Source organism: Crotalus tigris, unplaced genomic scaffold (genome assembly GCF_016545835.1).
Source record: "Crotalus tigris isolate CLP2741 ecotype Arizona unplaced genomic scaffold, ASM1654583v1 scf7180000017987.690289119674:8195010, whole genome shotgun sequence".
Classification (NCBI taxonomy): Eukaryota; Metazoa; Chordata; class Lepidosauria; order Squamata; family Viperidae; genus Crotalus; species Crotalus tigris.
This window is the reverse complement of record NW_024096758.1, coordinates 3,951,183-3,979,148: the sequence shown is the minus strand read 5'-3', so window position 1 is coordinate 3,979,148 and position 27,966 is coordinate 3,951,183. Positions and strand designations below refer to the sequence as shown.

General features: G+C 37.9%; 1 protein-coding gene across 5 annotated transcripts in view; it reads right to left on the bottom strand.

Moving 5' to 3' along the window:
- EFR3B (EFR3 homolog B) overlaps positions 1 to 27,966 on the bottom strand; it is a 114,270-nt gene that overhangs the window by 14,058 nt on the left and 72,246 nt on the right. For all 5 annotated transcript variants that reach the window (XM_039346019.1, XM_039346020.1, XM_039346018.1 and 2 more), the window contains exons 5-14: positions 22,533 to 22,654; positions 15,962 to 16,111; positions 13,883 to 14,017; positions 11,131 to 11,209; positions 9,522 to 9,657; positions 8,825 to 8,986; positions 4,474 to 4,585; positions 2,240 to 2,291; positions 1,267 to 1,439; positions 114 to 189 (exon numbers count right to left, since the gene is read on the bottom strand). In XM_039346019.1, the coding sequence (XP_039201953.1) occupies positions 114 to 189; positions 1,267 to 1,439; positions 2,240 to 2,291; positions 4,474 to 4,585; positions 8,825 to 8,986; positions 9,522 to 9,657; positions 11,131 to 11,209; positions 13,883 to 14,017; positions 15,962 to 16,111; positions 22,533 to 22,654 (1,197 nt within the window). The remainder of the gene's footprint in view (positions 1 to 113; positions 190 to 1,266; positions 1,440 to 2,239; positions 2,292 to 4,473; positions 4,586 to 8,824; positions 8,987 to 9,521; positions 9,658 to 11,130; positions 11,210 to 13,882; positions 14,018 to 15,961; positions 16,112 to 22,532; positions 22,655 to 27,966) is intronic.

Sequence of the window (27,966 nt, the reverse complement as noted above, 5' to 3'; positions counted from 1 at the left end):
TTGACACCCTCGATCAAGAGGATACTTTTTAAAGGTTTATCATATAGTACTAGTGATATAACCAATCAGTCCCTATCTTTTTTTTTATGACGTGTTTGGCAAGTCCTCAATACCTTTTTCATGAAGACAGTATCTTGGCGTGAACATTTGTCCACTTTCAGCTTCAGGATGGAGATATCACTGATAGTGCTGTGCAGAAAAAAAAAGGAAAAAAAAATAAATGGGTATGTGTATACGTGGAAGCAGGCCATAACAAAAGGGTGGAGAAGATTGTTCATCTCCTCCTTTTTAGTAACTCATAGGATATTTCAAGGAGTGGTGGAATTACATTTTTATGTATAATTTTTATTAAAGAAAATTTTAACAAAATAGGAATAATATAAATTTTGAAAGATAAAAGTAAGAACCATAATTACTGAAAGTAAGTAAATAAAGTACCAAAAGTAAGAAAATTACTAAAAAAAAGAACCACAAAGAAAGAAATAGACAAAGGAAAAGAATAGCATGAAAAAGTTATAAAGAAGCAGCTTCTAGTCTCCTTAAAGTAAAAATTCATTTATATTTTACCTTCTCTAAGGCTACAACGTATTTTTTTCTTTCCACAGTCAACCTTTCTAATCATCAAAGGGAATGGGAAAATTACAGTGGTGTTATACATCAAAGAAAATTTCCAGTAAATAAATTTTGTGAAGGAAGGATACATGTATTTCAAAATAAGTCATAGCCTAAATCCCTCACAAATTTTAATTCAAAACAACAACTGCAAAACAGTTCTTATCAATAGGTAACTGGGACAAATATACCTGGTGCTCTCAGCACCATCACCATGTAGTCATCCTGGAAAAATGACAGAATGTATTCACAATGTTATTATGTTTATTATGTGATTACTAATTGACAGCATTATTCCCTTGGCCAATCGTGATGAAATAGCATTCAAGGGAAATTCTAGCACTGAGCAATATTAGTGGAGAAGAAAAAAAAAACTTTTTGTATAAATATTCTTTGCATATATTTCTATTCTTTCTGATAATGGCAATATTTAATCTATACATTCAGAATAGCTGAATGAAACGTTGGTTCAAATAAACGCCATAATCATTAGACTTGTTAGAAGACCATCACAACGGTGAACAGGAAATCATACAGTTTCTACTTAGGAAGACCAATGTGTATTCACATGGTTTGTAACAAAATTATCTATGATACTGTCCCATCTCATGCAGCATCTCCTCTCTATCACAAGAAAAAAAATGGACTGAAAACCTGATTGTCTGGAATTTGTGCTTATTCTCATGGCGGTCAATGAAGCTGATTAGAATCTGCAGAACAAAAAGGCGAATCTCTGCATCCTCCATTAATGTAGCTGACAAGAGCCTGTCCAGGAAGGAGCTGGGAAGGGCTGTGAGCATGTTACTGCACTGGAAACCAGTGGAAACCTGCAGGTTCGATAGAGAGCTTCTCTATTAGTCAATACTCAGCAGTTTGTCTGCAATGCACTCAATAATAATGACAGTTAGAATAGCCAAGATATTGCTAAAACAACCTTCTCACATTGTTCCTAATTTCTTTTTCAAAGTCTTAATTTGTCTAGATTTAATTTGTATCACAGAGATACAATTAGTCTAGGTTAAAATGGCACTGGATGATTTGTAGTTGAGCATGTGGGATACAAGGGGTAGGCACAACAAGTTGTAGAAATACAGCCAATGCCTTTTGTTAACCCAAGTTTAGTTTTAATGTGTTACTAGACAAGCCATGACTCTTTGTGTCCATTGTTTCAGAGATATTTCCTTACCAGATTCCTCAGTGCCTTCAACAATGGCAGAACTTCTAATATACTGGAAAAATTCTTTAAAATTTAGAGAGATATTTAGAAATATATCTGCCTTGATAGTACCTCATGCTGAATTGTGTAGCTGTTAAACATCAAGAATTGACCACAGGAATTATTTTATGACATTTTGTACTATATCGTAAAATGCTTATGATGATTGTTATGCCATAAATATTTGATAAAATCCCTAAACTTTTGATTGCATGGAAGTCAGAGGTCCTGGATTTTGGGCACATTTCAGATTCCTTGTTCAAAAGGTTTTATCCTATGATGCCCCATTTTATTAAAGGTTACAGACACTTGAGTTTTAGTAGGCTAAAAGGTACATTATTTCCTATACAAATGTGGTATCTATTTTTCTCTGCAAACCTCATATGAAAATGGAACATCTCTGTCACATACCTGCAGAAGAGATTTCAGCAACATGATTTGCGTCAATCGATTCCTATTCTCCCTAAAAAAAACAACAGCAACAGATAAACACTCAAGATGGAAGCCGCATGGAAAAAAGGAAAAAAGCCTACAAAACCAAAGGCCAACCAAAATCAGGACAGGATGAATAAGAAAATCATCAGCTGGGAATGAAATTGTGTATGAAACATAACCAAACACACACAACCTCTTATAAGTATGTATCATTAGGCAGCAAAATAACATTCCTCCAGCCACAGGATGGAGAAAATCTAAACCTGCTGTGGTTATGTGGGTGAAGCAAGCAGACAGGAGCAAAGGGTCACCAAAGCAGATGTGCTAGTGGGGATGGAGTATGGTGAAGAATGCCATCATACCAACTGGTTTTTCCCACCACTTTCACTATTTTGAAAGAACAAGGAGATTGTACCTTCAATTTCTAGCAGGTCTAGACTAGAGTTTCCTCTTAACTCCATGGGTTACAGAAAAGAGATGTAGGAACTACAGATTGACCACCATGCAGCAAAACATCCTAACCGTTATTGCTAAAACTTCACTCATGTCGTATATCTGTTCAAAAAGATTGCTGCTTTTTCCACTCAATTGTTCATTGCCAATTCCTCTTCAACTAATTGTTTTTTACATTATTGAGGAATAGGATCACCCTTTTCTCTGGCAACGAAGCACCAGGAACAAATTTTGAAAAAGATAATACTGGTCAGATTAAAGAGTCATTTCCCTCACCCTTCCTGCTGCAACCCAACCCCAAGAAAGAAAAACATCTTGATCTAAAGAGCCAGGAATTTCTAAATGAATGGATAACCTCTTCACAACATGGACTTCTAATGTGCCATAGATATTATAAAGGGCCAGACATTCTACTATCAATTGACATATCTGAAAAAAAAAAAAACCAGATTTTTAGCTACCCAAACACTGAATTTCTTTCAACATCTCCATGTAAAAATCTACTCAGAAATAAGTTGATGCTTCCTAATTTTTTATGTTTCCTACTCCCCCCCTAAAGAATCCACAACCCTCTGACAAGACACATTATGTAGAAAGAAGTGGCCTATGATCAGCCAATACCAGAAATTACTCTTTTAGTCAAAAATTAAATATTTATTTAGGGTTGGAATATTTGATGCCTAATTAACTTTGGTTTAATCCCAATAATCCAAGCCTGGATAGTAGATCAGACCTGATTAGTAATGATATGGGAAACTATCAAGAAATGCCAGGATTATAGGACAGACTGGAAAATTGAAAACAGTTTCAGAAGAAGGTAGAGGTTGTTAAGCAGAGTTGATTCCCAGTCTTTGATTTAAATCTGGTCACTGAATTTTCTAAACAAGATTCATTCTCTTTTGACAGAATATTATTTCTTCCTCAGAAAATGCTAATATATGTTAATAATCCTGTCTGGGGTGACATATGAGTAAAGAAAATTGCCTTTTTTCATCAGTTCAATTAACTGATATTCTATGTTTGCCCTGTATCCCTTTCTGGTTGTATTAGAGATTCATATAACTTATTACTGATTCATATTCAAAGAAAGCTAGTAAGAATGTTTCTCAACCGTGGCCATTTGAACATGTGTGGATTTTAACCCAGCAGGGCTGTCTCGGGAATTCTAGGAGTTGAAGTCCATACATCTTCATGTGGCCAAGGCTGAAAAAAAGTGGTCTGTATGGGCTTTTGACAAGACATTGACATCAAGGAGCATTCAATTATATTGAGCTAGAAAAGTTACAACCCAAAGATACATGAAATATGACTTATAAATTAATGAGTAATTGCTTGGATTACATGTGATGAAGCTGAAGATGGACAAGGAATTACGCAATTCTTTGGACAAAATTATATGCTCTTTAAGACTAAAATATCTTCCCATTCAATTTTTGCATTGTGACACTTAAGACAGAAAATTATTATTTAAAAAAACAATTATTAAAATGATCTTGAAAGGAAGAAGGGGAAAAAAAAAACAGAAGGATGAGAAAAAAACTTGCCCCAAATTGGCATCCCCTATAGTATTTAATAATACTGCTGTAATTATTAGATAGCACAGCCAATCACAGTGTGATAATAATGGAATCATAATCCAATATACTTAAAGAGGGGTTTCAAGCTGGGGAAGTCTAGACTGAAGGATAGGAAATCAAAAGAGAGGAGGGAAAACGAAAAAGAAGGGATTTAGGAGTGAAAAAGAGTGTTGTCCTCACCCAGCTTTGCCCATGTCTACAGGGTGATGCAGAGAAGGAAGCGGAACTTTGCTCATGATAAACAGCATGACCTCCGACCTCTGATAGGTAGGCAGAGTGCTGGCAAAAGAACCTGGGAAAAGACAGAGCAGGAAAAGCATGCAAGATAGTCTAGTAGGGGTGAGGAAAGGCACAGAGCTGGTGTGGGAACCCAATATAGAAAGGACAAAAAAAAAAAAAAAAAAAAATAATCACTGGCAAGAAAGTATAGATTTTCTTAATGCCAGAAAAAAAACCCCTCCTTATACTATCAGAATGAGAAGCCACAAACCAGATTCCCAAGTAAGAGAGGTCAAGTCTTGCTATGAGTTGCTGTATAAGTTGCTGTGGAGATACTACTTTCAAATCTTGCTTGGCCATATATGAATGTAATGCTGGATCAACAGTGGAGAACCACACATATGCTGGATCTTTGGACTAATTTAGATTGCCAAGCTCTTCATTTTTTTAATGGCCCTTTTCTTGAACTATCTTGGTTCAGCAATAAAGATGCAGCAGAAAAATCAAGCCAATCAACCTTTCAACAATAAAGTGCTCTTTTAGCAAAGCACCTTATTAAAAACACACCGCTCAATGGTTTAATGCATGAACATGCATGTATATACTCATATATGCAAATGTGTGCACTTTGAAGGAAGAAGATAGAGTGAAGAAAACTAAGTGTTAAAAATAAGAGACCGGGACCACTTCTGAAATGGTTCCAGACCTTCCTGCACTCTCTTTCAATGAGTTGAGTCTGATGGACTAGATGTAAAACTATAAAGAGCTGGTTGAGACAAGTTAGATCAGACTCTTGGGCAGGAGTCATAGAATGCATGCTTAACCTGAAGAATATTCAGGTTTATTCCCCATGAGACAGCTTCAAAACCTCTCCTTCCGCAGAGGACTGCCTGCTTATAATCCCCAAACTTCAGGAAATAATTGGAACAGTTTCTTCTTTTCCTTCTCTTTCGTTCTTTCTCTCCCTCTCTGGCAGGTGTTCAGGGATTCCCAAGTCTTTTGTGACCTCTGCTGGCTGTGCAGAGCATAAAAGTGAAGCGTAAACAAATATTATCTTCTGCTTTCCTTCTAGATTTTAATGTGAGGATACACATCACATTTATTACTTAGGACTTAGTGGGAGCTACAGAGCAGCCTTAGAATAGTTTTTAATCTGCTCAGTGTTAGAACCAACAGACTTTCAAGAGCACCGATATCAGCGAGCGCAGGGGGCTTTCCCCTCACTACTAAGGAAGTTGCTTCATTACTGACTCAGCCTTCCATCCATCCAAGGTCAGTAAAACGAGGACCCAGATTGTTGGGAACAAAATGCTGACTCAGTAAACCACTTAGAGAGTGTTGTAAAGTCTAAGTGCTATTGCTATTTCCATACAGCAAAGATCAGGGAATCCAGGCATTATGGTTTAGTAAGTACCAGGCTTAGCTTCCAGTTAGCTTTCTAGTACCTAACTTTAAAAGCAGATATGGATGGCCACATATGGTCCACCAAATATTGCTGCTGTTGTTTCATCTCTAACATTTGCTGGGGTGACAGTAAATGCAATTCTGCAACATTTGGAAGGCCACAAATTTACCCTACCTTAGCTTTCCCATGAGGCAAGGATGAAGGGGGGCCGAAAGCAGCTTCATAAAGTAATCTTTCTACTTATAAAGTACACTACACATGACTGACAACAGAAGCTGGGACTGTCATACAAAGACAATATTCTATTGGCAAAATTGATCTTGCTTGTGTGGATTAAAAACCAAGCTTAATGCCGCATGGAAATTAGTTCAGGGTTCTCACTGCCAAGTCCAAAAGAATACTTTCCCTGTGCAATGGGAGTCACACCATTTTTGCACCAAAGCAGCATCAAATTGCTGCTTTAGTATGAGGCATGCAAAACATGCCACAGAGAATCATATATGTTCCATACAAAGACCCTATTAGAAGGAAAAGAGAAGGGGTAGCTCCTTATCTTCCCCACCAATCTCAAGGCCAGTGGATTGGGCCCAAAGTTTCCCATAATTAGCACAGTTCTGGATTATCTAAAGGTGAAAAATCTGGGAAAAAATAGAGAACTTGCTATTCCTTTTTAGAGTAAAACTCAACTAAGTATTATTGGTGACATCATTTATGCAATAGATTCTCCAGGAAGTTTTATCTTGGAAGGCAATAAGAACATTCGCATTGAACTCTTGCTTCCAGATCAAGCTAACTGGTCTAATACTGTTTAAATGTCTATTCATTATAAAGGCAGCAGAGTTCCGTGTGCCTTTTGATACAAATGTCAAGGAATGGTTCTTGTCTTGCAGAAAGTTTTAGCAGAAACCTTGTACTAAGCAAATGTGATGTGAACTTAGACACAGTTCATCCTGGGCTCATTTAACCCAGAAATATCTACTTAGATTGACAATAGTTTACCAAGGTCTTCCCCAAATTTGTTGTTGTTGTTGTTGTTAGTTGCGAAGTCGTGTCCGACCCATCGCGACCCCATGGACAACATTCCTCCAGGTCTTCCTGTCCTCTACCATCTTCTGGAGTCCATTTAAACTCACGCCTACTGCTTCAGTGACCCCATCCAGCCATCTCATTCTCTGTTGTCCCGTTCTTCTATTGCCCACAATCTTTCACAGCATTAGGCTCTTCTCCAGTGAGTCCTTCCTTCTCATTAGGTGGCCAAAGTATTTGAGTTTCAACTTCAGGATCTGGCCTTCTAAAGAGCAGTTGGGGTTGATCTCTTTTAGGACTGACCGGTTTGAACGCCTTGCAGTCCAAGGGACTCGCAGGAATTTTCTCCAGCACATAGTTCAAAGGCCTCAATTCTTTGTCGCTCAGCCTTTCTTATGGTCCAACTTTCACATCTATACATTGCAACCATGGCCTTGATTATACACATTTTTGATGGCAGGGTGATGTCTCTGCTTTTCAGTATGCTGTCTAGATTTGCCATAGCTTTCCTCCCCAGGAGCAAGCGTCTTTTAATTTCTGCAGTCCCCATCTGTGGTGATCTTGGAGCCCAGGAAAATAAAATCTGTCACTACCTCCATTTCTTCCCCATCTATTTGTTAGAAATTGAGAGGGCCGGATGCCATGATTTTGGTTTTTCCAATGTTGAGTTTCTTCCCCAAGTTATCCTTCTCCAAATCCTTCTAACTAGGGATGCTGGCTGGGGAATTCTGGGGGATGAAGTCCACATATCTTACAATAGCTAAGGTTGAGAAACACTGCAGTTAGCCCTAAAAAAATCTCAAGAGATTATACTGAACTGTGAACCATGCAAAAACATAGCATGCATCCAAATAACAATCCCTCACCCATTGTAGGAGTAGAATAGTCCCATTGGGACTTTAAATGGCTCATCATGTTTTTTCATTATTTTAATATGGAATTTATTTCTGAAGGCACAGGCTGCTTGTTGAAACTGTTTTTTTATTGCTAATTATTACTGTGTATGAGCAATCAAGGAGGAGGAAAAGGGCTGAGTTAATTTTTTTTAAGAAGCTAAACAGAGGCAAATCTAATAAAACAGTTTCCGTAACACGAAGGGATTGCAAACTTGACTCTAATTCAGGATTTCTCAATCACGACTTAAAGGTCATCTTGTCTGGGGCTAATGGGAATTAAATAAAACCGTTCTAATTCAACTAAATGGCAAGATAAAGAATTAAAGAGGAGTCTAATACAGGTTTAAGTTTGCTTTTGCTGTAGTGAGAAAAATCAACAGTAGCAACGGAGTTGGTTAAAAACCTAAATAGATTTCCTTTTTTGAGAATGCTTATAGAAAAATTAGTGCATTTATTCCTTCCTTCCAACACCAAAGACATAACTGACAGATTTGTACCTAGTAACAGAAGATGAAACTTTCACATCTGAATTGTGCTTTACCAAAAGTACACAGTATAGAAATTGGTTGAGTTTGGGAGATAATTAATGATATGTAGTTACTAGTTTCCTGTACAAAGATGTAGAAGAATCTGAAATATCAGATTAAAGTACAGTTTTGATATACTGGCAGTGGTGGTGATCAGTGATAACTTTCATCCTTTATAAACAAACAAGCAGACAAACAATTTGCTTCTATATCTTTGATTCCCCTTTCTCTGAATAAAAGCAAGACCTGCAGCATAAAAAAAATAGATGCAGTTTTTAATTTCCTATCATTGTGTCTTTGTTAAACTTGTATGAAATAAACAGTTGGCAGGATTCATTCAAATTTACAAGACTAATGGAAACCTGTGATGGGGAAGGAAGCATCTGCAGTGCTAGATAAAACCAATAGTCTCATCTTCCTAGTTTCTGAGCAAAAATGCTTGGGGCTATTTAGCATACCTGTGGTCTTGATTATGGCCTCCTGGAACATTCTTTCTTCATGCTCCTTAATGTTCTTGGTGCCACCAGCAATGGCACAATCATAGCAACCGGTCAAAGCATAATCAATACTCAGCCGCAGCTGCCTTAGAAGGGTATTAAACACCTCCAGTACAGTTGGTCCTAGAAGCAACACAGAATATATCTTTGGAAGGAAGAACATTTGTAGGTTTCAGTGCATAAAACGGTTTTTTTTTGGGCTGGATCCCAACAAAAAGGAGATGTTTGTTGCCTAAGGATTTGAATACATCTATATTCCAATTGAATTATCCAAGGTATTTTGATGCAAAAAATGAGAATTCCTGGACAGATTTGATGTTCTCCTTCTAGTTCTTCAATCTTAGCCCTTTTACTTGTGTTGCCCTATAAATCTCATCAGAGTTAAAAAACGACTTCTCTTGTTAAATACGATGTACTTATTTTGTTCTTAAAAGTCAGTTCATCCATCAGGCTTCTCTTAAAAGTCTAGTTTTGGCTACTCTGAAATATCTCCCAAAGAACTATTCTTGATCAATCTTTTTAATTGACCCACCTAGGTTTCTGTCTACAAATAGGTTGATCGGTATATTAACTATCCTTTGGGGAAATTCAGTTTTTGGAATATGAGAACTTTGATTCTTGAAGAGATACCCTTTTGAAGGTCATCCAGGCTGCTTACCAACAGATCCAGAAGCTGCAATGATGGCTGCTTCTGAGAGGACCTCCACGATCCCTGCCCGCACAGTGGCAGCACTTTTGCTGTTGGCATCCAAATGGCTCAGGAGCTGCTGGATCACCAAATGGGAATGTTGTGGCTAGATATAAAGAAAAAAAAAAGGAAAAGGTAGAGCAGATGGGGAAATAACATTATGAACTGTAGATATCATAAGAGCAATCTGAGAAGTGAGTTATGGAAGCTAAAGGTAATGGTGCTAAAGTCTTCATACTCCACATAAGTAGCACACGTATATTTCACTGCACATCTCTGCCTTCTCTCCCTCCCAGATTAGAATATTTTACTATTTAATGAAAACAAAATACCCATGATTACAATACTAGACAAAAAAAATTACACGATATGCACAAAAAGTTCATGTTGATTAACTTTTCCTCCTCTCTCTACATTTGGGTTGGAGGCAGAAAAGCTTTATGTGCTAAATCAGTATTTACCTGGAATCTTTTGTCATGCTACTGAACATGGGTGCATATGTGGTTAGGGTGCATGATTGAACTTAGCTTATGTATCCCGTAATTCATTTTTTCAACCTAACACATATATGAGAGCATTTAAACCTTTTTGAGGAATGGGATTCCATACTGAATCATGGAAGCTGGGCACTTTTGGATTCATCCACATTGCACCTGTTGTATGAGCTGCACCAGCTCTCAGTTTCCTTCCGGGTGCAATCACTTTTAAAGACCATGGGGCCAGGTTATTTGCAGGACTGCTTCTCCCTAAAAGCATCTGCCCATCCTATCAGATTGGATAGGCAGGCATTCTTCAATAGTAAATACTTGACTGAAATGTTGCCATGTAGTGGGACCTCAGAAGCATACATTTTCAGTGTCTTCTGTTACTTTATGGAACCCTCTCTCCCCATGATCTAGCAGATGCCCAACCTTATAGCCTTCTAGAAGGCCATCAATATCTGACTTTCTATCCAGACACTAGGGCAGAGTGATGGTATCTTGGATTGGTTGTTGGGACATCTCAAGAGGATGAACAAGCCACAGGATCTTGGTTGTGTTTTACAGTTGTATGTTTTTATGGTTTTATAGTTCTGGCATTTTATTGTTGCTGTGAGCCATCCAGAGTTGTCTTTTAAGATGGGTGTTCATATCAATCTTATAAACAAACAGTGTTGTTTCTACTGTGGGTCATGAAAAGTTTGGTGTAGTGATTAAAGTGTTGGCCTAGAAATCAGGAGATGGAGAGTTCTAGTCCCATGAAAGCTAGTTAGTGTCTTTGGGCCAGTCACACTCTCTCAATCCCACACATCTCAAAAGGTTGCTATTGTGGGGAAAATATTAGGAGAAGGAAGCATTATATATGTGGCTGTCTTGAATTATTTGTAAAATAATAAAGGTGGGATAAAAATCAATCAATCAATCAAACAAACAAACAAATAATATTTAGATGCTAGAGTTTATATTCATCAAATTCTGCCTGAAGTTTAAGCTTATGTCATTTCATCTGGCTGATGAAAGAGCTGCTGCTGAAGTAGAAACTAAATTTCCTTATACTGTAGGAGCAGAAAATAGAAATGTCCCTTTAATGCAGATCTCACCTGAATGGAGTACATGATGATCTTAAAGCAACGGATTGCAAAGATATTTGGCTCCCAAAGAGAGTGGTTATCTAAATGGCTTTTGGAAAATAAAAAGGAAAAAAAAAAGATAAGAATGTAGCAGACTTGATGTAGTCATCTAAATTAGAAATTAGATGACAACCATTTTCAAAGATCAATAGCTTTAAATTAGTAAACGAATCCAAACCTAGCTAATTTTTTTAAATGTAAAAAGACCTCTCTCCTATGAAGAGAAATTAGAACAATTTAAACCAATAATGGCTGTCTCCCCTGGGGTCAGAGGCAATTATTTTCAAAAATAAGTTTAAGTTGGAGCAAACCAAAGGCAGTTGTAGATAAAGATCCATTATTCTCACTAAAGGGAGCACCCAGATGTTTCTAGAGAATTAGTCCCCAAGTAGTCTGTGAAAGACCTTTGACATCCTAAATCATGGTCTGGATGAACAAATAATAGGGTCAATCCAGAGAAGTTCATTATTGGGTTCTCAATGTTCTCCAAGGTTGGTTTTTTTTCTTGCAAATGTTTCAATCTAAGGCTAGATTAGTACATGGGGGAGTGGAACTTGCTGATGTTGTTCCCTGCTTACTTAGACTCATAAAGATAAATCCTATCTATATACTATTTAAAACATACAACTAAAAGTCAAAGAAGAAAATTAACGGTCAAAATCTCATTCTTCCTAGCTACCAACATCCTGATAAACAGGAACAGTAAAGATAAACAGGCAGGGGAAAAAAGAGTATAGGTAGTTCATGACTTACAACCATTTGTTTTTAGTGTTTTTAGTGTTTTAAGTGTCTGTACAAAGTTACAATTGCAGTGAAAAATATGCCTTACAACCGGTTCTTGCATTTATGACTGCTACAGCATCCCTACTATCATGTGATCAAAATTTGGGTGTTTGGCAATCGGCATGTATTTATGGTTGCAGCTTTTAGGGTTATGAGATCACCATTTGTGACCTTCCCCAGTTGGCTTCTGGCAAACTAAGTCAATGGGGGAAACCAGATTTGCTTAACAGCTGCATGATTCACTTAACAACTGCAATGATTTGCTTAACAAACATGGCCAAAAAAGGTCTTAAAATTGGATATGCTAATTACTGCTTTGCTTAGCAATGGAAATTCTGGTCCCAGTTGTGATTTCTAAGTCGAGGACTACCTGTATCTTGATCATTCTCAGGATATATGGGGTAGTGGTTATGTGTGTCCGGAAGCAGGCCTTTTTCATAGCCAACCAATCTTATGGAACAGATTAGATTCCTGAGGTCTTATTTTTTTTCACTGAGTTTTTGAGGTACACTATCCCCAGTAAGGTTGCTGCTAATTTTCTGTTTGCTATTAGGTTTTTAAAATTAGTTTTATGTGAATTATGTTTATTATTTATGATGTCAGTAATTTTATAAGTTGTGAACCTTCTGGAATCTTAGATTGGGGAAGTATATAAATGAAAAAATGAATGACTGAGAAGATACATTCATTCAGAGGAGCTTATTTTACTCTAGAAACTAGTCTGGTTGATCTAGAAATAGGAGCCTTTTGGTCAGAACTGCCCCAGTGCTAGAACAACTCCTTTCTCATTGGATAAGTTCCTTCCTTATTTAGCATTAGAGAGAAGTAAAAATAGTTGTATCGCATTGGGTTTTTAAAAATTATGTGATGTTTGGTTTCTACATTTAATGCCACTATTTAATTGTACTAGATGGCTTCTCCTATACTTGTTTTAATAAGGTTTACTATACACTACCCTAGATACTAATTAGGAGAGGAGCAGGGCTTAAAAGCTGAGGATTTGCACTTTAGCTCAAATACCATTAACACTGTTAGAGAATCAAGGACCGGATTTAATGTGTCATGACAGAAGAGGCTAAAATGAAGGCCAGTTTATGGCTGAGGAAGTTGTCATCTTAGCATGTTGGGTGAACCACAGCCAGAGCAACAGATTTATTTATTTATGAGACTTATATACCGCTTTAAGTGCAAGCACTCTCTAAGCGGTGTACACCAGTAAGCAATGTATATATATATTTACATTGCCCCCAACAATCTGGGTCCTCATTTTACCTACCCCGGAAGGATGGAAGGCTGAGTCAACCTTGAGTCAGTGAGATTTGAACCGTTGACCTGCTGAACACAGTCAGCTAAAGTGGCCTGCAGTACTGCACTCTAACTGCTGCGCCACCTCGGCTCTGTATTTTAGAGCAGGGGTGTCAAACTCACAATGTCACGTGACATGTCGTGATGTATTGCAACTTTTTTCCCATTGCCGGCAATGAGGTGGGCACGGTTTCGCCATGATGCATCCGGCCTGAGGGCTGGCAGCTTGACACCCCTGTTTTAGAGGGATCACATCTAAATCATCTCACGGCCTTGTTATGATTTAAGGCAGGGGTGTCAAACTGCCGGCCCGTGGAAGCCGCGCCCACCCCATTGCCGGCAATGGCAAAACTGTCCCGATACGTCTCGTGATGTCACGTGATGTCGCGAGTTTGACATGTCTGATTTAAGGGAATAAGATGAGATCACTTTGGGCAATTATTCCCAAATTTCTTGAAAAATATTGGAATGAAAACATAGTACAAATGATGGTGATCATCATCATCGTTCAACCCATGAGTCTGCCCATTAGGTGTGAGGAAGAAGAAATTCAATGCACTACTTTCACCCAGTTTTGATAAACATCTCAAAAAGGAAACTGCGGCAGATACAGAACACAATGCAAGGGACTTACGTGAGGACAGGCTTGATTGCATTTTTGATATTGCCATAGGCTGCCCGACCCAGGAGCTCCCTCAAACATCGTTCAGCCAACTCTGCTGGGTTCTCTTTCTCCTTCTCCGTTGTTTGCAAGGGTGAAGGAGAACGGCTAAAGGAAACGGAAGGGAAAATGAAGCAGCTGCAACTTAAATGTCAAGCATCCATTTCACAGATAATATGCAAGTAGTATTTTTTTCCCCCTAGTTTTGCTTAAAAAGAGACTTTGGAAGGTTGAAGTGCTCATTCCTCTCCCTCAGCAAATGGAATGAAAATTGGAGACACACTTTCCCTTATAAATATTGTATTAGTGGGAAAGCATTACAGTTAAGGAAATGTTTATTTCTCTGCAGACAATGCCCACAACTTTCCATATGATCCACATCTTGAGAATCATATAGACACTTAATGAATCATGCAGAAATTAGCCGGATAGCCTCCTCTGAGTCATTGTTGTGTCTCTGTACAAAAATTGAGCTAATGAACGCAAACCGTATAACAATCTGTGTCAGGACAATGAATCACACCAAAATAGGAATTTAGAAATGCAAGACATATCCTTACAAAAAAATCTTAGTCTTGCTAGCCAGAATTGTGTACTCTGAGCACAATCACTCTCCAGCATTTCAGTCAAAGCCTCTTTCCAAGCCAACCTGCAAACTGTCAAGGATTGAATGTGGAAACTTAATCTATTCTTGAATTACTGTAAATTTTCTCCCCTTAGTTTAAAGAAAATCCTAATTGCATATTCCTCATAGCATGCTAATATATCAGAATGATCCTCTCAAAACTGAGAACATGTTTGTTCTAGCACAGCGGTTCTCAACCTATGGGTCGCGACCCCATTTGGGGTCGATCGACCATTTTTGGGGGGTCGCCAAAGGCGGCGATCCGCCATTTTTCGCGCCGCCGTGCACACGCGCTGCGCATGGGGGCACCGCCGCACACGCGCGCCGCGCATGGGGGGCACCACGCATGGGGGGCACCGCGCATGGGGGCGGCACCGCACATGCGTGGCGCGCATGGGGGCGGCACCGTGCATGCGTGTCACTCATGGGGGGCTGTCACACATGCACGTTGCACATGGGGGGCCATCACGCATGCGCGCCGCGCATGGGGCCCCACCCCCATGCGCGCAGCGCCGCGCATGCGCAGAACGTTTGTGTGACGGGGGTCACCGTCACACAAACGTTGAGAAGCACTGTTCTAGCAGGCTATATGAAAGCCTGAATCACAGCAAGAGGGTTTCTAGTGCTTCATGGGTCCCATTCTCACCTTTGCAGACAAAATAATGAGAAATCATGCGGTTAAAATTTCACCATCTACTCCAAAGGTCAGTGTAACAATTCCAGGTTTCTGGGAAGAAGTCTGTCAACACAATGTGCTATTTGTGGCTTGTAGCCATAGATTGTCCACCTCTGATATACGGCAGAGTGAATAGAACTATTTCTCTCTATTCCATAAATCTTCTATAATTCTATAATTCCATGACTTTGATAGAGCAGAATAGTGGGAATTTCAGGATAGATAAAGGTAAATTCTTCATACAATACATTGTTACACTCTGTAATTTATTGTTTGGAAATACAGTGAAGGCAGCAAATTTGCATCAGTTTAATAGAGAGGTTAGAAGAACTTCTTCAGAAAGATGGTGTGAGGATAAAACTTGTATGCTACCTTTGGTCTAAAGGAAAGTCAGAATATACACCTATGTATTAGATGCATGATATAATCACTTAAATTAGTTGTACAAACATAGAGACAAATATGGAAAAAGACAAACAGTGCAAGAGACCGTAGTAGGAATGTTACAGTTCAAGCAGAAAACAAATGAACCCAAGAGTAAATCAGTGTGGATGTAACCTACATCTTGACGAGCAGATGATGCACATATCCAAAATGAGAAAAAGAATTACTTTCTGTAAAGACCAAGCTAGGCACTATAGGGTTCATGGTATCAAATTTGCTAGGCAAGACTCTGACGTATTTCCAATTCTAGGTTTTTACAAGTAGCAAAGTCTAAGTTTGCAAGAACAGTAACAACAATTCCAGGTACCTTTCTGCTTCCTCTGCATGTTGAAGGTTGAAGAGCAATGAAGGCACAATCTTGTCCATATGTTGAGGGTCCCAGATGTTTGCCTGTAACTCATCATTAACTGTTTTCCGAACCACACCCTGTAGTCCTTTGATGCCAGACATCCGAATCCTTTAGGAATAAAAGACTAATTTAAAGAAGATAGCAGGAAATGGGGTTTTCTTTATATTTGTATCTCTTTGTAATGTTTGGCTCCTGAAAGATACGGAACATGGATATTCTAGGGCCATAGTTCCCAGGGTGTCACATTGAATGCATAGAGGCACTGTGGGATATTTTACTATTTAATAAAAATAACTGTTAGTGAATTAGTTGCAACAGCCAGGGTGTAAGAGCATACAGTTTGGGAACTGCTATAAGGGCACTGTGAACCAAGGAAGTTTGTTTGAAAACTTCAGTGCTTGAGAGGTAGGAGTTTATTGGTAATTCTCCAGCAATTAGAACAGAGACCCTGTGGTAACAATGGCTTGCAACAAAGTTTTTTAAAAAGCATTTTGGGTATCAAGAACCACAGCAAAAACAACTGTTCCTTATGTTTAAATAGTACAAACAATGAAATAGGCAAATTCAATGCACAAAGATGATTATGGTAGCAGCAGACCAGTTAGAAACTCAGAACATCCTAGTTCAAATCCTTATTTTTCTATAGGCTTTACATAATTTAGCTGGCCATTTTAATCTTGGTCCATAGTCCTCTCTTAGCTTAATGAATCTGATGAAATCATTGTAAGGGGAGTAGGAGAGAAAACTATCTAATCTGTTCGGAGGCTTTTGGTGAAAGTGGAATTAAAAATATACCAGTAGCTAGAGAAATAATTACTAACAAATATAAAAAACATTAATATTACATTATATAAGAATAACACACCTGAGTTGAGCATTATGCATGTACAATTTGAGCATGTAATTAATAGAATGGCTATTTTAATATTTCTATACTGGATGCTCTGCTCTGGAACATAGTACCTTATGGTAACGTCCTCCTCTCCCCCTCAAAATAAAGATTAAAAAATCTAAGCATCTATTCAAATATTTGGCATGGTAGTGAATTTCATCAGTAAATTTAAAACTCAACTGAAATAATACTGTTATTAATCTGTTCTGAACCTCCTGCCAAACCAGGAGGCACAGAATTTTAACCCTAATGTGACAGAAGACAGCATTTGCCCCAACCCACAACTCCAAAACATGTAGAAAAGAATAAAAATAACAGCATTAATAAGAGGCAACTAGTGTTAGGTGACTACACTAATTAGGTGACTACATCAAAAGACCCTCTGGTGTATTATATTGTAAATTACCACCTTCACCCTTAGCCTTGGCTTTTCCTTATCCCTCAGCTTCTGAAAAGCTTTTCTAGGCTTCCATATTTATCAAAGAGCAAGGAGAAACAATTAAAGCACATCCTTAGCAGATTAATTGTAGGACAGAGCTCATCCTAAGAACAGCAGGGAGCATGATGGTGGGCAGTAGCTAAAATAGATCTAAGATAGCAACAACCCACAGTGCTTGGTAGGTGGGGAAGAGGAGGGCAAGAAAAGATGAATCACTCTTAAGAGGGGCTATGGCTGAGGCAGTTGGACGACAGTAAATAATATGCATCAGATTCTACTACTCATGATTAATCCTTTTGTGAGAAAGAATCATCTTCATCAAAAGGAAAGGGGGATTCTCTATGAAACGTGTCCTTTCGGTGACTACAACTTCCACAGATAAAATGATGAACACACCCAGAATTCTGTTATATGATTCTTGCGATGTTGCAGGAATGACAACTTGAAAGGCTGAGGGGCCTACTGATTGAAGAGATTCATATTCTTCAGTTGTTTTTTTAGCTTTTAATCCCACCTATCTCACCTAACTTGAAAAATTGCTACAAATGGCAGATGGATAGGAATACAAGACTCATTAATTAAAAGTGAAGGAACCAGTATAGAAAAGAGCAGAGTAATGAAGATATCAAAGCATGCTTGGAATATCTGGAGGGTGCAAAGTTTGTGCTTCGCTGTTCTCGAAGACAAGATAGATGGAGTGGATTTAAATGACTGTATCTGGATTTCAGTGTAGCATTTTTCTTTATAGAGCAGTTTGATAATGGAGTCAAGCTAATTAGGAAAGTCTAATCAGGAATTCTTCAAATACAGCTTGGACACCGTGAGGGGACATTTTAAGTTTTGGAAAACCTGTATTGAAATGAAAGTTCAACTTAGCCAAAGTTGCTCCTTCTGATTTTAAAGCCATTTGAATTAGGAAATGCTCCTGTTACATCTATTCTTTCTGCCTATAAACTAACTTAATGTTGGATACCATCACTGGAAAACCATTCTGTGTATGTTTTACACTCAAGTTTGGAAAAGCAGATTTATTTATTTCATTTCATAGCGTCCTGGGAACACAAGCAAACAGGTTTTAAGTCTGCAGCAAATACTTGCCTGAGTTTGCATACCATGACGAATTAGAAAAGGCACGAACCATTACAACAGAATGAGACTTTTTGTATTAGGCCTGACTCATCTGTCTAATTGATTGAGGGATTTGGTTCCAGGCTATGGATCTTGTCTTTCTTGGCGGGACTGCATTCTTTTTCAATTTTCCTTGACAAAAGTTTAACAACACAGGGGTCAACATCTCTGTATAAATTACTATACTAGGCGTTTGTTACGGAAGTTCAACAGGAGAAAGAGAAAAACATGCTTAGGGAAGCTATGTATTTGAAGTGACTAGGCACTCAAATGTAATGGATGACAAAGATACTCTTAAGCAACTGTCTACTATAGTTTATTGTAACACTGCTTCTTGAAGAGTAAGAAGGTAGAAGGAATATAAAGAATGAGCTCACAAATAGTCTGTTAGGTGAGCTTGGGGTGGGGAGTTTATTCTAAGTGAAGAATGTGTTCTGTACTTAACTACTTGAGAAGTGAAGATATACATCCTTCTCAGATCTTCTAAAATGGTATGAATTATTAGTGATGCAGAACTATAACCATCATCACATCTGTTGGAAAACAAAGCTTCTGCCAAACATGGTTCAAGAAATTCTCGACTTCTCTTGTTGACAAATTTCTCTTTCAGAGGAAGGATGAAAGTAGAAAAGATTCAGTTAGCTTTAACTGACTTGAGAACCACTTTGATGTAGCGTTAAACTGCTGCACTAGAAATCAGAATTTCTCTGCTCCAATAGGGATGAAGACTGGCTGGGTGATTTTGGGCCAGTCATTCTCTCTTAGTCCAGCCTACCTCATATGTGTTGTGTGAAAAACAGGAGGTGGGAATATTAAATATAATACTGTCATCCTGCCTTGAGCTGAACAAAAACAATAACAAAGGCAAGACAAAAATCTAATAATAAATGTAAATAGGAGGTCTAGAAAGGGAGATACTGAAAGCACAATCACAGTGGGGAAGGAAAATGGGAGACCAAAAGCTAATATAGTAGAACAAAAGCTTACTGAATATTTGAAAAAAGGGACAGAGGGGATAAAAAGGCGGTCTTTATTAGCAGAATAGACTTTAGAATAGAACAGAGCTGGAAGGGACCTTGGAGGTCTTCTAGTCCAGCCCCCTGCTCAAGCAGGAGGTCCTATACCATCTCAGTTAGATAATTGTCCAGTCTCTTTTTAAAAACTTCCAGTGATGGAGCGCCCACGATTTCTGGGGGTAAGCTGTTCCACTGGTTGATTGTCCTCACTGTCAGGAAGTTTCTCCTTAATTTCAGATTGCTTCTCTCCCTGATCAGCTTCCAACCATTGTTTCTTGCCCTTCCCTTTGGTGCTCTGGTGAGCAACCTGTCCCCCTCTGCCTTGTGACAGCCCCTCAGATACCGGAACACTGCTATCATGTCTCCCCTCTTCTTTAGACTGGCCAAACCCAAGTTCTGCAGCCATTCTTTGCATGTTTTAGTCTCCAGGCCTTTGATAATCTTAGTGGCTCTTCTCTGGATTTTTTCCAATCTCTCAACATCTTTTTTGTGATATGGTGACCAAAACTGGCTGCAGTATTCGAGGTGTGGTCTTACTAGGGCTTTATAAAGTGGTACTAATACTTCATTAAGACTTCACAGCCTAAATAGTCTCTTCCTTCTTTAAGATGCTGTTTTAGGATTAACATCACCACTATTTAAAATGCTAATCACACATATTCAGAACACCCCCTCTTGCCTTCATGCAGAATTTCTAGACTGCCACATGCCCCAGAAAACCTGAGAATGGAAGGCAGCCTCTCCAATAATATGCAAACAAATGATATACAAGGAAGAATTAATGTTTCTCATTGTTACTTTTGCTTGCCCTTAGAACAGCAGGTACTGTTGGCTGTTCCCAAATTTATTTAGGTTCCAAACACTGAATCACAGGAAAAAGTTTAGAGATACATTCGTGGTGTCAAAGATGGACATCACCATTGATGGTGAAAACTGGGGGAGCTGATCCCACAGATGTGCTCACAAACTTCATGGGGGTAGAATGGTGTGGAGGGGAATACTCCAACACACCAGTTCTATGTCTTGCTGGCTGTTTTTGGAAGGCAAAAAAAGCACATTTTCCTCTCCCGAGAATTGTTATGTTTGAGGGGGTGCAATGGCAACTCAGCATCTATTTATACCACTAGATGGCGCCTATTGTTCTCTCTTTTATTTAATCTAAAATCTTGAAAATATCATGAGTTTGGCCATTAAAAAAAGGATTTCTCCCCAAGACATCACTGTTTGAAATTATATACTGATGCTCACTAGCTGAAAATCTGCTTTCACTTACAAAGTGAATTTAGAAAGCGACTATGAATGCAAAGTGAATCTAGGAAACTACTATTCAATTCCACCGATTGAAAGATAGGGTTTTCTGCAATATTCAATTATTAGTTGCTACATATTGATTAGTATAGCATGCTAGACTTTATTAAAATGGAGTTTAGTTTGTGGTTTAGCCTATTGTAGAAACATGGTTGTTATACTACTGTAAATCATTCTATATCTTATATTACAGTTTGTTCTTATAATATATATATTATAATATATATTATAAGAAAGCAGGAGATCATGAGTTCAGGTCCTGCCTTAGCCATGAAATCCAACCAGGTGACTTTGGACCAGTTGTTCTCTCTCAGTCAAATCCACCTCACAGGGCTGTTGTTGTGGAGAACACAGGAGAAGGAAGGAATATTGTGTGTGGTCTCTGCCTTGACTTATTTGTAAAAATAATAAAGGTGGGATATAAATAAATATTTATATGGTTTATATTTACATACAGTACATATATACAGTACATAGGTCTAGGTACCATCAGACTAAGTAATTTGCACTATGCAAAGCACAGAAAGGAAATAAGAAAGAGTAAGCTTAAAGGCATGGGGAAGGAAAGGAAATCTAAATCAACTATATTCTACTTATGCTGCTTCACATAGGCCATGATAATGGATAGAAATTTTTTTAAAGAATTATCATAAAACATCCTATTCAGTTGTGACTGGATGGAATTCATGAAGTCTTTAAAAAGAGAGAGGTTTAAGAATGAAAGGCAGTGTATCTGGTGGTATATGTCTGTGCTGGAAACTAGAATAGCTTGCAAGGACAGAAGATAATGTATGAAGATGGAATTAATGGTGTTGTTATAACCTAGATTTAGCATTTTCTTCTTTTCCTTTTTTCTCTTTCATATTTTAGTATCTTTGGTTATTTCTTATGCCTTTTCTATGTTTGGTATAATGCTGCTTACCCTGAAAGGGAATAGCATGAATAATATCTGTGTAAATAGCTGGGCACACCATGAAATTTTGTAACCTGCTTTAAGAGCTTAACATGCTGTGTAAAGCTACCACATGGCTTTATCTGCAGGATATATATAACCTTGTTACTAAATGTATCCGTTTTCTGAGTCTGCACAGTAAACTGAATCATAAAATTAACCTAAGAAAGAGATCTGAACAGCAGGCTATGCTCTTCAAAAATCTAATCACAGTCATTAGTAACCAAGCTTAGGACACACTTTTATCTGGTTAACACCATTAACGGGTGTTGGGAAGACAAAAGTAGTAGAAAAGTAGAAAAACAAGAATTTCTTAGGCTGCTAAAGCCACCAGGATCCATTTAGATCTACAGAAAAAGAGAGTTAGAAGGGACCTTGGAGATCTTCTTGTACAACCTGCTGCCCAAGCAGGAGACCCTATATACCATTCCAGACAAATGGCTGTCCAATCTCTTCTTAAAAACCTCCAGTGATGGAGCACCCACAACTTCCATGTGGTTAATTGTTCTGTCAGGAAATTTATCCTTACTTCTAGGTTGGATCTCTCCTTGATAAGTTTCCATCCATTGCTTCTTGTCCTGCCTTCAGGTGCTTTGAGAATAGGTTAACTCCTTTCTCTCTGTGACAGTTCCTCAAACACTGGAAGACTGCTATCATGTTATCCCTAGCACTTCTCTTTGTTAGGCTAGACATACCCAGTTCCTGCAATTGTTCATCGTATGTTTTAGCCTCCAGCCCCCTAATCATCTTTGTTGCTCTTCTCTGCACTCTTTTTAGAGTCTCTATCTACTTACTTTGTCCGGATCTCCATGTCATCATGGCTGGAGTGGCACATTTCACTGAAGCGGGAGACAAAGAAGTCATAGCTCCTGTGATAAGATGGGGTGTCTTCTTCAATGTTTGCAAACTTCACAAACTGGAGAAGAGGAAGGAGCATCAGGGCAGAGAAAAGGAGACATTAAAAATACTACATTCATGAACCAATCTATTTAAATCACCAAATAATGTCTATCCCTGTGGTTTTTTTATTATTTATTTATTTATTTTTGTTGTTGTTATTGTTGTTGTTGCTGCTGCTCTGGGACTTTAGAATTCAAACAGATAAGCACCTGCCACATAACACCCTAGACTTAACAACTATCAATAAGAAAGTCTAGATAGTAGACATGGCAGTGCCTGGAGAGAGCAGAATAGATGAGAAAGAACTGGAGAAGATAACAAAATACAAAGACTTACTAACAGAAATAGAACGACTGTGGCAAAGGCAAGCAAGGGCAGTACCAATAGTAATAGGCACCTTGGGTGCAATCCCAAAACAACTGGAGCACCACTTGAACACTACTGGCAATGACAAATACGCTATCAGTCAATTGCAAAAGGCAGTCTTACTAGGAACATCCATCCTGCAACGATATCTGTAATACCTTCAATTCAAACATCCATATCTACCTATCCCAGGTCCTTGGTAAGGACTTGATAGGTAGACAAAAATGCCAAATCCAGTCTGAACATCTGGCTGACTGTCTGATGATCAATAATAATAATAATAATGTCTGTAAGCATGCCAGGGTAGTGATCAGCAGCACAAGCCACATCTTGCACTCATAAAATAAATATGTGGTACTAGGGATTGTGATATTGGGCACAGCTCAGATAAAAGGCAACAGATTACCCCAATCTCAGCAATGTTTTCTAGATTGATGGGATCAAGCAGCTTTTGATCTATGCAACTCTACCTTATGTAAAGCTTTATATGATCTCTGGATTAGGTTTCTCCTATCTGAGGATCTTTATTAGCTCTCAAAGTCTTTATAGGAGAAGGTCTCTGCAGCTTCCCTTCTGAATTCATTTAATGGAGGTAGGACCAGCAAAACATTTTGTTATCAGAAGAAAAATGATGAAATGATTTCTGATGATGGAAATTTCAGCTTCAATTGGCCTTTTTATGATTAAGAGATACAGGATATAGTTTTGGTATAGATTATTTTTCTATGAGTTGTGGGGAACAGCTGACAAGATTATGATAGTGTGTGTCTGAAAAGGAGAGGAAAAAGCAGATTTTAGCTGGAATTTTGCACCATTTTAAATGTAAAGCCAGGTGATCCAACAGGAAAATATCATATTGGGTCATGGATTTGGGAGGAATAGATGACAGAACTGAGCTAAAAGTCAAGAAACAAGTGACTATAAAGAGATGTTGCAAATTATGTGATAAAGACAGGCCTGATGCCACCTAGGAAGTTTCCCATCTTGAGTCTGGATTTGAACTTGGATCCTACCTGCCCATCTTTTATTCTCATATCACCGTGTCATTGTTTTCTTTTTCATGGTTCATTCTATAGTTCCATTACATTACTACAGTTATGTTTACACTTCTTTTCATTTCTCTGTTTTTACTGTTATAAGCCTCCTAGAGTAGCCCCATGGTGAGATGGGCAGCAAGTAAATAAATCTCTTCAATCCCAATCTAATCCTTTATCAGTATACTGCATTATATTTCCTGCATGGAGGACAAATAACATTCTATCCTTGCATATGTGACTCTGAAGTTATCAAATTTACTACACGGAGTTGTTGAAGGAATAAAATATAGGGGATTATGTGCTGCCTTTTACAGAGCAGAGTGGGATGTAAAAGCATTCGCAACCTGGAGCCTCTGCCACAGAAGCCTGATCTATTCCAAAACCCAAACCCAAACCCAAACCCATGCAAAACAGGTTTCTTAAGATTTAAAATAAGGGAAACATTAACTTCAGTGTCTGGAATTCTCATCTGTCCCTAGGTCTCACTGAGTTCAGTGGAGTTTCTGCCTCAATTTTCTAAAATTTCACTTTCACTCTTCCCAACTATGAATCATAGCAGCCTCTCCTGCGAAGAGATCAAAATGTATGCAGGCATATTTTTCTGGAATGTCTTCATTTTCTATCAAAATAATTTTATGAGCTTCTTCTCATAAACAGCAGGAACATTTTCTACTGAATTAATTTTAAACATTGCCTATGTAAAAATGTATGTTATAATGCCATCTAATTTTTGAAATCCTGATACCTCTCCAGCTGCAGGGAATAGTTCTCCGGAACAGCCAAGGCAGAGAAAGAAATTGAAGTAAGTACACAATAGTCTTGAATAATTACATTAGTGCAGTTTTATCATCCAATCTTCCCAGGACATATACAACAAAGCAACGGGAGAAATTCAATTTGTAGTTAGCTGCTACTTTAAGAACAATAAAACACTGTAAAATTGTATCTTTCTTTGGAATATTTAAAAATGAGGGGAATTGCATTTATTGGCTGAAAAATAATAAAGTAGCAAAAGTCTTGAGGACTCTTTTAAAGATTGTTGATATAAATATAACCAAAATAACTCCTAACAGAATACAGTACTTCCTCCATCTGTACAAATGTGTTTTAAACAGGAATAGTGAAGATAGGTATTTAAAATCTGGTCTATTTCCTTATACTTTTAATCTCTACAAGTAGTCCTTGACTTACAACCAATTGTTTAATAACCTATTAAAGTTACAGTAGCACTGAAAAAAGTGACTTATGACCAATCCTCGCATTTACAACTGTCACACTATTGGCAGGGTCACATGATCAAAATATGGGTGCCTGGCAACTGGCAAGTATTTATGACAGTTGCAGCATCCCAGGGTCATGTGATTACCATTCGTGATTTTTTTTGTTTTATTCTTACAATACTTTTGTTTTCAATGTTTTATTAACTACTCAGTGTGTTTGTAACTCTCCTGAATGTGAATTATTTCTATTTGCATACCTCAACTTAGTTTAGAATTTTAGAATTTTTCTCCAATCCCTGAGGATCCTTGACAAATGTCTAATTTAGGTGGATTGCTGGGCCAATGGTAAATGCATGTTCCCTGCTTTATGATAATCATTTGCCTCCATTTGAAATTGAATTTTGATATTTTCCCCCAGTAAGCTGTAAAGGATGAATTTAAGCCATTATTTCCATAAACATATAATCTCCACTTGTCCCAGCTCATGATTTGCAGGTGCTATTTCTGCAAAACTTCACCCGCAGAAAAGTCTCATTGTAGATTACAATGAGACTCTTAGGCTGAGGACAAAAAAGGTTTTTTTTTAAATATCCACCATTCTTCCCATTTGGGGGTTAACCTGGTACTAGCATTTTAGATAATCAAAAAGCAATCATATTTTCCATGCCTACTCACGATATCCACCTTGGCAGATGGCAAAACTCCCTTGCCTCAGGAGCTTTTGGAATGGGAAATGAATTTAAATGTATAAAGAAAAATATACAAAAAGAGTGTGGGTGTACATGTGGAACGATGAGGATATGACAATTCATAAAGCAGATTTGTTCAGCTCTGCATATTATGATGAACACTATTTAGCTCAAGTGTCTATTTTTCAAAGCAGGCATCAAGGGAGAGGAAAACAGGATTTCTTAAAAATTAGGCAGAAAACCATTGCAGCAGCTGCCATCTTAAAAGAAAACTCCTTTCTGTGTGAGCCTAAAGGGAGAATTCATCTTCAGTGGAATCAGGCAATTGTACTCCTTTTGAATAAAAGTGGCAGAAGTTAATAATAAAATTTTAAAAATAATCTGCATATTAATTGAGATTCCTTTTATGTTTACATAATCTGTTATTGGTTGAAACGTTAATATCTACATATGAGAATCTTTCAAGAACCGCATGATCCTTGCTTGTCTCCATATGATCTAAACTGGCACATAGCTGAGTTTCTGGAATGAATTACTTAATCTCTGCACAAACATCTGGGTTCTACAATGACAGTAGTGTAGCCTCTTAAGTCTTCTCCTTGACTTACAGTGCTTCAAATTCTTTTTTTGCAAATGACATGGGCAGCATTGTTAATTCCTAAAGTTCTGTATGAAGATTTTCTATTACCTATATTTATTTTCTTCTTTCCCAACAAGAGGTCTTGGATTAGGGTGGCTGAAGACTTGCATCGGTGAGATTGTTTGAAGATGTAGATGTGGTTAACCAGTTCTTGTTGTTTTTTTTTTTTTAAAAATCTTCTTTTATAATTATTGCATTTTCTATTATGTTTGGTTTTATTGTACATTGCCCAGAGTTAGTTTGGAATTGGGTGGTACTTAAATTGATTAATCACAGATGATGTTGCACGTACTGTACTAATAAATATTTGGCTCTTTCACATATAATTCTTTATGAATGCAGTTCTTAAGTGAAAAAAAAATAGCATATTGTGTATATGTACAGACAAAACACATATAAATACATGTTCCTAAATCTGTTTTTGTTGTATATTTCTCATCATTGTGACCATTCCCCTTCTAATTTAATAGTACTTTGTTAGCAAATATTACAGATATTGTACATCATATGAGTTATTCTGCGTCTCCCGGATACCCTTGTAAATAAAACATACGAATAAAGGAGAGTGTTCAGGTTGCATGATTTCTCTGTTCACTGAGTGGAATATCTATCTTTGTTTAGATGGCTACCAAGTGATTCATGTATTCATATGTCATGGACTCCAATGTTTGCAGACATCTAATTAAGGTCTAGCTCAAATACTGTTCAGATTATCCTGCCTCTACATCACCCACCTTGTCCTTTTACTTTTCTTCTCCCATTTACCCTTATTAAGTTAAAGGCACTGAAATTATGTTATAGTGGATGGGAATTTCTATACTTCTCTTGCTATCTCCTCTCCTCCTCTACTGGATAGGCCAGAGGCTGCTTAATGCTAACAAATCTTTACAGTTTAAGTAAAAGCACAGGTATGGTACACATATCAACTCTTTCTCTAAATCCAACCACTCTCCCTTCAAAGACGCTCTTACCTCTAAATCACTCCAGTTCATTTCTGATACAGACAATTGTTCCCTCCCAAACAGTAAACTCAAATTAGGAGACTTGCATCTGGCCAACCAGATGAGACAGGCTTTATTTTGCAATTAACAGAAGCAGAGACAGCTGTCTGCTGCCACACACCAAATCAATTGTTATTGGTTTTTCATTTCTACCTTCACTGCCTTTCTAGTCAGCTGATGGGAAAGGCAAGACTTCCATATCATTATGCTCCGCCTAACATTCCTTCTGGATATGGTTTCTTCTTTCTGAAACCCTTTTGGCCATGCAAGGAGAGGGGAAGGAGGTTGCACTTATTTCTGCCCTTCCAATTGGGACCAAGACCATCTGATCTTGCTAGAGAAGGCTCATTAACTATCAACATCTGTATAAAGTGG